General features: G+C 56.0%; 1 protein-coding gene across 1 annotated transcript; it reads left to right on the top strand.

Moving 5' to 3' along the window:
* Positions 1-9,832: 9,832 nt before the first annotated feature.
* Positions 9,833-13,601, top strand: VAMP2 (vesicle associated membrane protein 2). Its single transcript, XM_051825200.3, has 5 exons — positions 9,833-9,988; positions 10,519-10,639; positions 11,110-11,268; positions 11,349-11,400; positions 11,952-13,601. Coding segments are annotated over exons 1-5 (351 nt in total). The 5' UTR covers positions 9,833-9,986; the 3' UTR covers positions 11,969-13,601.

The following is a 13,601-nucleotide window of genomic DNA, read 5'->3' as shown; positions in this document are numbered from 1 at the left end:
ATGATTTTCGACTGTGCATCTCTTCTCTTAGTGATGAGTTGGCATTGGTGGAAATCTATACACCAAAGAAATCGGCGGATGCTACAAATCAGTCCTTGTAGGTTGTCTGGATTTTAAGACAGAGATGGAGAAAAATATTAATAATGCAGATTAAACTTCAAAGTGTTATCTCTGCAACTGTCACATTGTGAATAGCACACAAATCTGAGAAAATATTCTCCCAGAATTTGAGAACTATTATCAGAGCCAATAAAGAAGTACCTGTGAAAGCAGTGAAGTCTCAACAGATAACATCATTGTTTCATTTTGTCATGAATGAAGATAGGAACCAACATTCACATTGGACTAAGCTTGTAGTTTGGATGCAACATTTATGAAATAATATATTAATTTTTGAAAGATTTATTTATTTTATTTGAAAGCAGAGTTACAGAGAGGCAGAGAGAGAGGTCTTCCACCCAGTGGTTCACTCCCCAGATGGCCACAACGGCCAGAGCTACGCTAATCCGAAGCCAGGAGCCAGGAGCTTCTTCCTGGTCTCCCACGGAAGTGCAGGGACCCAAGGACTTGGGCTATCCAAGAGGGCCATAACAGAGGCAGCTGCAGCAGTCTCCTAACCACACACTTCTTATCCTCATTGCAGACAAGGGACAGCCAGGAACCCCCCAGACCAGAGACTCTAGGAAGCAGGCCGCGGCGCTTGAACTGGCTCCCATATGGGATGCCAGCACTGTAAGTGTGGCTTTACCACTATACCACAGAAGAGGAATTTACAATAAAGAATATGGTACACTTTATTATTTGTAAATTCTGTACTATATGTATTTTTATCAGTACAGTTTATAATAAACGTACATATGTACAGAAATGCATACCGGTTTTGAGAGCTGGCTGTTAACCATTCGCCAGCACGCACACTCTGCCCCTGCCATCACCAGGGACTGCCTTGTTCCCAAATTCAGAGTCGCCGCTCAGACTCGAGCTCCACAGCTCTGAAGTGTTGACTTCGCCGCCTTCTGAACCTTCTCCTCCCTCGGCTCCGGAATAGTGCTGCCCCTGGCTTGAGTGCCCACGGTGCGTCCATCTCTGGGGACGCAGTACGGGTCTGTCTCCTCTGCTTGTCTCCTTGGGCGACTTCACCCACCTCTTGTCCTCAACCAACAATGTGAGCCCTCACCCTACCTTCCAGGTCCAAGAGCACTTTCTCCCCTTCTTGCCTGTGAGAGGGGCAGCAGGTCACCTACCCTCTCTCTGCCTCAGTTCCCTCATCCGTACTCCAGCAGTAGCTACCATGAACTCCTGTCTTGACCCAGACCAGGGGCTTTGCCGGTTAGCATCTCTATTGTGAAACTAGTGGTGTTCTAGAGAGGAGGGCTGCCGCGGAGATGGTAGAGAGGCTTCACCGTCTCCAACAAAGGCCTGCAGCCTGAACCCTGATCGGTGGCGCCGCGGCCTGCTTCCTGGGGTCTCTTTGGTCTGGGAGGTTCCTGGCTGTCCCTTGTCTGCAATGAGGATAAGAAGTGTGTGGTTAGGAGACTGCTGAGGCTGCCCCGGTGAACCTGTTCCTGCACGGGTCAGGGACCTCACTGACCTGAGAGAGCAGACGTAAGATCCAGCTTCCCATTGATGGGCCCAGGAGCAGTGCACGATGGCCCAAGTACTTGGGTTCTCGCCACTCTTGTGGGAGACCCGGATGGAGTTCCTGCATGAATGGTTTCAAATCTGATTGCTAACTCTCCGGGAGAAGTACCTGTAGGTACAGCAGAATTCTCCCACAGCTCAAGCTTTGTTCCAGGTGGTGGAGTTGGGGGAGGGGGAGGGCAAGCTGCCGATGCCTATCAAAGGGACCAAATTGGCTCCGGTTAGTTCACAGCAATATCTCTTCTTCGGTTGTTGAGAGGATGAGCTGGGATAATCCAGGTGCCTGTGTGGGGAGAGTTGACTTCCATCCTATCCCGGTGACATCTGTTGTCTGTCCCCGTTCACCACCGATCCTTTTTTATTTTTCTTCCTGGTAGCAGCACCCCCATTTTCCTTTGGGATTTTCCCATGTTGGCCACGAGGTCCAAGCCTGGCCAGTAAGAATGTCCCATTTTTCCCAGCCACAGTGATTGGCTGAGGCATGAACCTTGCCAATCCAGGACTTTTGCGGGAAGTTTTGGGAAAGAGGATCCTAGTCTGAGAAATAAAAGCACCCTGTGGAATAAAATGATGGAAACACCAGTGCGGTGACCGGCTAGGCCAATGGAAGACGTAAGACAGCCCAGACACAGGACTCAATATATAGAATTTAGTAGATGATAAGGAGGTTACTTAAAAATCAGTGTGCGTGGGGCTGGCATTGTAGTGTAACGGGTTAAGCCTCCGCCTGCAATGTTGGCATTCCACCCGGCCACATCCAGTTCTGGCTGTCCTACTTCCAATCCAGCTTCCAGCTAAAGCACCTGGGAAGGTGGCAGAGGATAGCTCAAGTCCTTGGGTCCCTGCCCCACAGATGAAACTCCTGACTTCGGCCTGGTCCACTCCTGGCCATTGCAGCCATTTGTGGAGTGAACCAGTGGATGGAAGATAATCTTAAAACAAAAAAAAAATATCAGTATTGGGAAGGTTTGGTGCAATGGTTAAGAGCCTGCTAGGGACACCCATGTGCCATATAGGTGAGCACCCATATCCCATTAGGTACGCTGGGCTCTGCTCCTGATTCGAGCTGAAAGACAGCTGATGGCTCCAGTACTCGGGTCCCAGCACCCATGTGGGAGACCCAGATTGAGTTCTAGGCTCCTGGCTTCAGCCTAGTCCAGCTCTGGCTGTTGTGGGCACTTGGGGAGTGACCCGACAGACCCGACAGATAGAAAATCTCACGGGGGTTAAACCGTCATTTGCAATGCTGGCATCCCATACTGGAGCACCAGATGGAGTCCCAGCTACTCTGCTGATGAGCCTGGGAAGGCAGTGGATGTGGCCCGAGGACTTGGTTCCTGTCCCCCATACGGGAGACCCAGACAGAGTTCCAGACTCTTGGCATAAGCCTGGCCCAGACTGTCTATTGAGACCATTTGAGGAGTCAATAGGCAGATGGTTGATCTCTCTCTCCCTCTCCCCTCCCCTCCCCTCCTCTCCTCTCCTCTCCTCCCCTCTCCTCCCCTCTCCTCTCCTCTCCCCTCCCCTCCCCTCCCCTCCCCTCCCCTCCTCCCTCTCCTCTCCTCTCCTCCCCTCCCCTCCCCTCCCCTCCCCCCTCTCTTCTCCTCCCCTCTCCTCCCCTCTCCCCTCTCCCCTCCCCTCCCCTCTCCCCTCTCCCCTCCCCTCCCCCCTCTCCTCTCCTCCCCTCCCCCCTCTCCTCTCCTCCCCTCCCCTCCCCTCCTCTCCTCTCCTCTCTTCTCTCTTGCTCTGGTTCACCACCTTTCAAAGAAATACATGTTTTTTAAAAGACAAAAAGTTTTCAGACAGTAGGGAAAACAGGGATTAGTCAACGAAAATCATTAGAAGAACTGAGTAGCTAGCCATCTGGGGGAAATATTGAATAACGCTTCAGAGCGTTAAAAAGAGAGAGAGAGAGAGAGAGAGAGAGAGAGAGAGAGAGAGAGAGAGAGAGAGAGAAGGACCACATAAAGGACTCAAAGAATCCGGGAGCGGGTGTTTGGCTACTGGCTAAGACTCTGGTTGGGATGCTCTTGTCCTGTATCAGGACACCTGGGTTTGAGCCCCGGCTGTGCTCTAGATTCCAGCTTCTTGCTCGTGTGCACCCTGGGAGGCAGCAAGTGGAGGTTCCAGTGGCTCGGGCCCTGCTAGCAGTGAGGGAGATCTGGATTGCGTTCCTGGCTCCCAGCCTGGCCATGGTGCTGGCCAGTGCAGGCATTTTGGAAGGGAACCAGTGGAGGAAAGCCCTCTCTCTGTCTGTTTAAAAAAAAATAAATATAGGGGGAGGGCCAGTGCTGTGGTATAGCAGGTTAAAGCCCTGGTCTACAGCACCGGCATCCCATGTGGGCGCCAGTTCGAGTCCCAGCTGCTCCACTTCTGATGCATCCTTCTGCTATGGCCTGGGAAAGCAGAGGAAGATGGCCCAAGTCCTTGGGCCCCTGCATCCACTTGGGAGACGCAGAAGAAGCTCCTGGCTCCTGGCTTCAGATCGGCCCAGCTCTGGCTGTTGCGGTCATTTGGGGGGGGGGGGGTGAACCAACAGATGAAAGACCTCTCTCTCTCTCTCTCTCTCTCTGGCTCTATCTCTCTCTGTAACTCTCTTTCAAATAAATAAATCTTAAAAGGAAAAAAAAAAAGCCATGAAGAAAGCTTGGATTTTGAACCTTTTTATTTGGAATATTCTCAGATCTGCAAAAAGAGTACAAAGTTCCTGCCAAACACCCTTCACCCATTCCCTATATGATCACATCTTGCATAAAACCATGATGCAATTATGGAAATGAGGAAATTAGCACTGTACCATACCAATAGCTAATCTACACATATTATCTGGATTCTGCCAATTCCTGGTTCAGGGTCTAATCCTGGGTCTCCTGGTACATTTAGTTGTCACATCTCCTTGGGTTTTTCCTCCTGGGTTAAGTTCATCCTTCTTTTTCCTTTTGTGCTTAAAAAACATTTATTTACATTACTTATTTATTTGAAAGGCAGAGAGAGAAAAAGAGAGGCAGAGAGAGGACAAACACCTCCCATCCTCTGGGTCACTCCCCAAATGACCACCACAGCTGGGACTGGGCCAGGTTGAAGCCAGGAGCCTGCAACTCAATCTGGGTCTCCCATGTGGGTAGTAGGGACCCAAGTACTTGGGCCATCTTCTGCCCCCTCCCAGGGTGCCTGTTAGCCAGAAGCTGGATCAGAGGCAGAGCAGGGACTCAAACCTGGGATTCCAGTATGGGATGTGGGCATCCCAAGGGGTGACTTAAACCTCTGCACCTCTTGTTCGTGACCTTGACCCATTTCAAAGGTATTTGAATATCCTCATTTCACCTGTGTGCTCCTCAATATGATTTGTCCTGTATTTTTCACAGTTAGATTTAGGGTATACATTTTGGCAAGAATACCACAGAGTAATATACTCTTCTAGGGAGTTTTTAAAAATAAATTTGGAGGGGACCAATATGTCATAGCAGGTAAAGCTGCCACCTGCGATGCCAGCATCCCCTATGGGCACTGTTTCAAGTCCTGGCTGCTCCACTTCCAATCCAGCACCCTGCTCCCTGGGAAAGCAACAGAAAGTGCCTCAAGTTCTTGGGCCCCTGGTACCCATGTGGGAGACCCAGAAGAAGCTCCTGGCTTCAGATTGGCCCAGCTCTGGCCATTGAGGCCATTTGGGAAGTGAGCCAGTGGATGGAAGATCTCTCTCTCTCTCCCTCTCTCTCTCTCTCCCTCCCTCTCTCTCTCTCTTTCCCTCTCTCCCTCTCTCTCTCTAACTCTGCTTTCCAAACAAATAAATAAATCCTTAAAAAAATTTGGGGTGGGGAAGATATTTCTAAGTATGATAGCAAAGCATGGAATCTGTAAAAGAAAATATTATACATTTAAACATAAGTAGAAATGTTAACACCATGCACAGTAAGAAAAATCATAAGCAAATATGGAAAGGTAGGTGGTAGTCTAGGCAAACTGTTTGAAATTCATTCTGCAGAGAACTGAAATTTTTAAAATTTCTTTTTCTTAAAAAAGATGTATTTATTTATTTGAAATGCAGAGTCACATAGAGAGCGAGCTTGCATCTGCTGGTTTATTCCCCCAGATGGCTGTAATGGGTAGGGTGGGGCCAGGCCGAAGCCAGGAGCCTGGAACTCCACTGAGGTGTCCCACGTGGGTAGCAGGGTCCCAAGTACTTCGGCTATCTGCTGCCTTCCCAGGCACATTAACAGGGAGCTGGATCAGAAAGTAGAGCAGCTGATGGCACTCACATGGGATGCTTACGTCACAGGCAGCAGCTGAACCTGCTATGATACAAGGCCAACCCCAAAAGCACTAATTCATAGAGTGTTGGAGATGGAGTGGGTAAACAGGCGGCACCTGTGTGTTGGTGGCAGTCAAATAGTTCACACTCCCTGGAGTGCAATTTGGAAATATCCGTCAAAAAGCGAAGGCAGCCAAAGTCACAAACACCCACAGCCTTTGACTTAGGAGTTCCGTGTATAGGAATCAGTGCTACGTATTTGCACACAGGTGAAATGAGGATGTGTAGGTTGCTCTCCGTAGCCTGTCTTATATTGGCAAAAAGAAAGTAGTGTGCTCTACATGTCCATCAACAGAGGGCTTGTTAAACCCTAAAGCTGGCGTCAGGTCACCAGCATCCCATGCGGGGCATTGGTTCCAGTCCTGGCTGCTCCACTTCCAATCCAGCTAATGCACCCGGGAAAGCAGCAGGAGATGACCCAAGTGCTTGGGCCCCTGCCACCCATGTAGGAGACCTGGATGGAGTTTCTGGCTCCTGGCTTTGGCCTGACCTAACCTTACCTATTGAGGCCATCTGGGGAGTGAACAGGTAGATGAAAGATATCTCTCTCTCTCTCTCTCTCTCTCTCTCTCTCTCTCTTGCTCTGCCTTTCAAATATATATATATATATTTTTTTGACAGGCAGGGTTAGACAGTGAGAGAGAGAGAGAGAGAGAAAGGTGTTCCTTTTTCCGTTGGTTTACCCCCCAAGTGGCCACCACAGCCGGTGCATTGTGGCCAGCGCCCTGTGCCAATCTGAAGCCAGGAGCCAGGTGCTTCCTCCTGGTCTCCCATGGGGTGCAGGGCCCAATGACCTGGGCCATCCTCCACTGCCCTCCCGGGCCACAGCAGAGAGCTGGACTGGAAGAGGAGCAACCGGGACAGAATCCGGCGCCCTGACCAGGACTAGAACCTGGGGTGCTGGCGCCGCAGGCGGAGGATTAGCCTAGTGAGCTATGGTGCCGACCTCAAATAAATCTTTAAGAATATATTATGATACACCCATACAGTAGAATACTGTGCCGCCAGAAAGCATACTTGATGCGTGCATCATGGAACAATCGTCAAGATCTGTTAAGTGACAAATCAAGGTGCAGAACAGTGCATCTAGTGTGCTCCCATCGGTGTAAAAAGGTGGAAAATTCAGGTGCCTGGGAGTACTGGTGGCCGTGAGGAAGAAGGTGGAGTGGCCAGGACACAGGCAAAAGTGCTGGGCAGCTGGATTTTCTCCATATGCTCTTTGGAAATTTGGAGATTTTGAAAATAAATGTGTTTTTTTTTTTTAATCATGTATTTAAAAGGCAGTGAGGGAAAGAGAGTAAGCACACACCTTCCCTCCACTGGCTGCCTCTCCAAATGCCAGCCGTAGCTGAGGCTGCACCAGGCCAGGGTTGAGCCGCAGGTTGCAGTGGCGGTGGCGGTGGGGACGGCTGCCCAGTCGCTATCCCAGGCCCTGTGTGTCTGTTCCCAACAAGCCAACCGAGGGACACACAAGGGCCCCAGAGGTAATTAGCAGTTCCGTCAGGTTTGACTCACTTGGATGGAGCAAGTTCATGAGTCAGAATGGGAATGACCCAGCTCCCTCCCATCCCAGTTTGCAAACTGGGAGCTGTCGGAAGAGGAAGACAACAAGGGTAAGAGAGCAGCTTCCTCAAAGCGTGGTCTCCGTGTCACCAGAGCTGTGACACAGAGCCTGGCCCTCCACCCCGCCCCCCAGCCCCAGGGGTGCCACTGCGCACCCTGCAGCAGGTGGGTGTGGAAGCCGCTGGCTCAGCCTTCTCACTTATGCAAGCAGCTGCTTTGGGGGCCCAGCTCAGCTCACCTCCATCTCGGGCCTCCGTTCTACCTGCTTGCAGAACTCATCCTCTTACTCATTTCCAGGTGAACTCAGCCCTCCTCCGCCTCCATCACCCATCTAAATCTGGTGAGCTCCCCAGCACGCGAGCCTAGCTGGGGAGGGGCTCCTCTCCCCACGATGGAGCCTCCTGGGTCCCTCACCTCCACCTCCATGGTCATGTCAACTCCACAGCTCCTGCCCCCAGGATCCAATAGCAACAGCCATGTGCCAGGTTTCCAAGCCACACCCGTGGCTTTGGCTCCCTAAGTTTGGGGCTTTGTGCCTTCCATGTTCCCTGGACTCAGCCAGGGGAAAATGAGGGTCACGCCTGGACCAATGTGTGGTGTCTTGCCTGGCCCCCGCTCTGCTAAGGCAGGCTGTGGGGGGCTCTGCCCCTTTGTACCAACCTCCTTCCAACCAGCTGAGGCATTTGAACTTTAAAGCCTGGTATTTGGCTTTGTTCTCTGACCACAAAGCCAGAGCCAGCACCCCACAGCCTGATCTGAGACACTCCACCACCCCCCACCCCCCACCCAGGAAAGCTGCTCTTTTCCCGGTTGGTCATCACACAGGCTGAGCTCGCCCAGATGCGCCACAGCCGTGCACAAGGACCAGGGATGTGGCTGCTCCTCCGAGGGCCACCAGAGAGCCAAGAGCAGCTTAGGTTGGGCTGAGTTCCGCCCCTCCCCCACCAACTCACCTCCCCCAGACAGCTGGGAAATGACACCTCTGGTGACAGAGCCGGTCCCCAGGCTTCTGCCGGGAGGGGGTGGGGTGCGGCAGTGGAGGAGGATCTCACACCGCAGGCCCTGGGAAGCCGGCGTGGGGGAGGGAAGAAGCTGGCTCCTGTTTGTCTCACAGATCAAGGCCACCAGTCTCCGTCCCCCACTTCCAGGAATGTTTGAGCGCCCCCACCCCACAGCCATCGCCCCCCCCCCCCCAAATGCTTCCTCTATCCTGGAAGCTTGCCTTGATCCTGCCCACTCCAGAGGCACAGCTCACCCGTGCCCATTTTCTCCTGCAAGCTGGCTGGGACTACGTGCAGGATCTAGGTGGAGACCAGTGAGCGATGGCCTAGGAGGGGGACCATCTCCTACAAGCTATCCCGCTGCTGCCGTACATATTTAGTCCTAGATGTGTAATGTGTTGGAGATCCAGAGAGAGAAAAGGAGCTGCCCGGGGGGCACATCCAGGAGGCTAGCCCACGTGTAAAGCAGCACCACATAGCAGTGCCACCCTTGCCTGCTGTCCTCCTTCCTCCCAAGGTAAAAAAAAAGCCCCCGGCCTGCGGCCAGGTTCAAAGCCGAAGCCCTCGCGTGTCCCGCAGCAGCTGACTCCAGTCTGGGGCACAGCTGGGTCTGTGGCCGGCCTAGACGTGACGATGTCCCCCCCCCCGGGGGGGGTGAGTGCGGGGGGCAGCATGCGCCCTCCCCCTGGGTCTGCTCCAGCTTTGCCTGCCCCTGCTCTGAACTTGGCAGTTTTCATAGCCTGCAGCCCCTCGGGGATTTGGTTGGGGGCGGGGCCTGGGGAGGGGAAGGGTCCTCCTCCTCCTCCTCCTGCTCCGCAGGGGCCCCAAACCTCCCTTCAGCCATCCACCTGCCAGGTGACAGGTGGTCTCAGCGCGCATCACCCCGCTCCTCCACTCTGGCAGGAGCGTTCCCGCTCTCCGCTGGGCCCTTCTGATTTCCCCACGCCCAGCCCATTGCGAGTGCCGAAGCTGGGGGGTCACCAGGCATTGCAACCTGGCCAGGGCGAGACCTCGGGCCACGGGGCTGCGGACTGGTTGGTTTATCGGAGTCACGGGAGAGGGAGGAGGTGGCCTAGGGTGAGGTGCGGGGCTCCGCGGCGGAAGGCCGGGTAGCAGGGGGCTGCGAGCCTCCAGGACGCGGCGGCGCGGGGGTTTGGGGAAAGCCGCAGCAGTCAGCCCGGGGTGGCGCGGAGGGCGCGCGAGGTGCGGGGAGGGACCGCGAGGCGCGCGGCGGCGGCCCCGCCCGGCTCGACCCCCGCCCCGCCGGGCCCCGCCCCGCCCCCGCGGCCGCGCTCGCGACGTGTCGCCTGCGAGCCCCGCCCCCGCCCGCAGTGCCCGGGTGCGGGTGACGTGCGGCCGCCATCTTCCCGTCCCGGGCAGCCAGCGCCAGTCGGAGCCAGCGCGAGCCGCCGCCGCTGCCGCCGCCGCCGCCATCACTGCCGCTGCCAAGTCCTCCACCCGCTGCCCCCGCCATGTGAGTCGGCCGGCCGCCCGCCGCCCGTACCGCGCTTCCCCGCCTCGGCCGCCGCCCTGGGAGTGGACCGCGCGGGGAGGGCCCGGGGTCCCGCCCGCGCCCCCGGTGCTCTCGGGGCCAGCCTGGCGCCCGTGACTGCGCGGCGGGCCGGGGAGAGCCCCCGCGGCCCCCGGGCTGGCCGGCGCGGGCGATGGCCGCGCGGGAGGGTGCGGACCCAGCGTCTGCCTTGCCCCGCCCCGGCCCTGTCACCGCGGACGCCTGTCATCCGGTGTCGACCCCGGACCGCGTCCGTGAGGTCGCTCTCATTTGGCAGGCGGGGAAACTGAGGCCCGGAGGGGGGAGGGGGCCTCGCTCAAGGTCACGCAGCTCAGCGGCGATGGGGCTGGACGGAGACCAGGGCTCCCATCGGGCGGCCTTCCTCCCGAAAAGGAGGACTGGAGGGACGACGGATGGACAGGTGGATGGGCGGAGCCCTGGCCGCGGGGCCGGAGTCTCTGGACCCTGGGCCTTAATCTGCGCCTGCTCCTCAGGTCTGCTACCGCTGCCACCGCCCCCCCTGCCGCCCCGGCCGGGGAGGGCGGCCCCCCTGCGCCCCCTCCCAATCTCACCAGTAACAGGAGACTGCAGCAGACCCAGGCCCAGGTGGATGAGGTGAGTGTGAGCCGGGTGGGAGGCCGCAGGCCAGAGCCTGCCGGTGGGCACGCAGGTGTGGGGCCCATCGCGGGTTGGGGGTGATGACAGTTCACAGCTGTGGGTGTGGGGACAAAGACATGCCGAGCCTCCTCCCTGCCTTCGCGTCAGCACACATTTGGAAGGGCGCTGGGGTGTCAAGCAGCCTTGCTAGCCTGCGGTGTGCCAGCCTGGGCAGGTTTGCCCTGGTGACTGACAGGCTCTCTGAGGGTCGCTCTGACATCTGAATGTGTGGCTGCCAGCACGCCCCTGATGTGTGCTCCTTGCATGTCCCCAGGTATGCTAGGCATGTTCTCTGTGTGTCCTTGGCATGTTAACTTGGCGGTATCTGGGTGCATGTTCTGTGTATGGCACCCTGGGCACACGGTCAAGGAGTGCCCTCGTTTCGGCGGGCCTTGGCACACCCCCTGCCTCCTGGGCCCCTCCCCCAGGTGGTGGACATCATGAGGGTGAATGTGGACAAAGTCCTGGAGCGGGACCAGAAGCTGTCTGAGCTGGACGACCGCGCCGATGCACTCCAGGCGGGGGCCTCCCAGTTTGAAACTAGTGCAGCCAAGCTCAAGCGCAAATACTGGTGGAAAAACCTCAAGGTGAGGGCGGGGGCGGGAGAACTGGGGGGTGAATGGAAGGATGGGGGCTTGTCTCACTGACCCTCCCCTCCCGCCCCCAGATGATGATCATCTTGGGAGTGATTTGCGCCATCATCCTCATCATCATCATCGGTGAGTGGGGCGGGAGTGGCCGGGGCCCCTTCTCTGGAGAGGCTCCCCCGGTGGGTGCAGTCTGGGATGTGAAGGTCACTAACCTAGTCTTCACTCTGGCAAATGCCACATAGCTGCTTAGGGAGCTGTGGGTCCTAGAGCCAGAAAGCCTGTGCAGCCTGCCGGGTGCCTGACTCTGTTGGCAACGGGAAAGCCGGTGATCTCCCACTGCTTCACTGAGCATCCTTTGGGCCTGAGAGCCCAGTTTGGGAACTGGAACTGGGGAGTGGGAGGCGGAAATGGAGACATGGCCAGGAAGCCAGTCCTGCCGCTGTCTGAGAGCTGGTGAATTGGGTGGGGGTGTGGCTCCAAAGCCATCCCGTGGAGGCACCCATCTGGCCAGCCCCTTGCTTCACAGATGGAGAGACTGAGGCCTCGAGCTGGGGGAAGGGGCAGCAGCCAGCCAGCTAGGGGGTGGGGAGGACCGCAGCAGGGCCGGGCCTGACACCCAGCTCTCTCTCTCTCCCTCCCTCCCCCCTCCCTCTTCCTCTTCCTCTTCCCTCTCTCCACAGTTTACTTCAGCACTTAAATCCCCGAGGAGTCTGCCCTGCCTAGAGAAGGGCCTCTCCCCCACCCCCAGCCGTTCCTCCACCTCTCAGCCATATCTCTCAGCCCCTCCCCGGATCCGTGTGTGTGTGTGTGTGTCTGTGTGTGTGCCCCCTGTAAATAGCCAGCTGTTATTTATACATATATAATATTATATATATTTGGTCTGTTTGTAGTTTTATTACTAGAAGATTTTTCCGGTTGTCCTTAACACCCCTTCCTGAGGTGTCCCCGTCCTCGCCTCTCTCTGTCCCTGTCCCCCTCTTTCCCTCCTGACCAGTCCCAAGTCCCCTCATTTGCATCTGCTATGCAACAGCCCCTCTCCTTCCCCCATCCAGCTGATCCTTCCTTGCCTTCCCCCTCCTCCCCCTCTGCACTCCTCCCACAACAGACAAAAGCACCTGGCCAGGCCTCCCTACATGCACCTTCTTTGCATCCATTGGGAGGCCCTGAGACTGGCCCCACTTGGTCCTGAGAATCCCAAGATCTTCTGGGAGCTTCCAGCGTGTTAATTAGCAGATCATTTGCACACCAACATCCCTTTGGTTTCCTTGTTTTTTGTTCCATCACTCTTCTTTGAACCAATTTCTTTCTTACTGGAAAGTTAGTCCCCAGTAGTCCTTGTGTCACTCTCATTTGCACGACATTACTTACAGGCGGTGGAGAGCCTGGGCTTTTGGGGAACTGCCCACTCCCAGGCCCTCTAGTCGTTTGCCGCCCCTACCCCCATTTCCCAAACCTCTTGTGCCCTTCCCTCCCTCCCCTCAGCTGGCGTGGAAGTGTCTTGGAGTTCAGTGTGTTATGATGGACCAATAATTCTGCCACTTGGGGTCTCTCCCTACATTCCTGTCCCCAGTTTTCATGTGGGGCACTCAACTGACATTCCCGTGGGGTCTCCCTCTCTCCCATCTGTCTGCCTGATCCACCTCCTCCTCCCACCAGGAGAGTTGGGGGATGGCCACAATCTGGTCTCCCTTGGGAGGGGTGGCCACCAGTATGTGTGTGTTGGGGGGTCATCACTGCCTTGGGGAGGAGTAGGGCAGGGCAGAGAACCCCCCCAATCCCTGCCTGAGATCTCTGGCCTCACCCCGCTTGGGGTTGGGCTGAAAACCCTCCTCCCCAGTTTGGGGGTGTTGCCCCCATCACTGCCCAGCTCCTCTGACTGCCCCTCAATTCAGGGCGGGGTATTAGTCACTGCCAATGTGTGTGTGGGACTTGGTGGATGATGGGGATCCTAGCCCCTCTCCAGGGCTGTCGAGCCCAGAGAGCGAGCGAGCTGGCCCCTCATTGGGTGAAGTGATAGAGGGCCTAATGTCTTTTTAAATGGCACAATTTTAGGGGGCTGAGGGTGCAGTCCCTTAGCCTGCCACTGGAGGGGGCCCCCAACTCTTCCCCTCCCCCCCACGCTCCAGATTTTCTGTGTGGAGGGGGAGCAGGGAGATCTAAACTGTGGTGTGAAAGGGTAGGAGAGATGCTGGGGGTGGGGGTGCTGTGTTCTAGAACCCCCCATATTATCCCAGTGTCCCCTGCCTCCCCTCTTTCCCCACCCCATGCCCCCAATTCTGTGGCGCATCCAGATTGTGAAAATGTACAATAAATGTGTAATGAGTAATCAA

The sequence above is a fragment of the Oryctolagus cuniculus genome, chromosome 17 (genome assembly GCF_051225735.1).
Source record: "Oryctolagus cuniculus isolate XC-2025 breed Fujian yellow rabbit chromosome 17, ASM5122573v1, whole genome shotgun sequence".
Lineage (NCBI taxonomy): Eukaryota > Metazoa > Chordata > Mammalia > Lagomorpha > Leporidae > Oryctolagus > Oryctolagus cuniculus.
The sequence above is the reverse complement of the archived record's forward strand: the minus strand, read 5'-3'. Positions and strand labels throughout refer to the sequence as shown.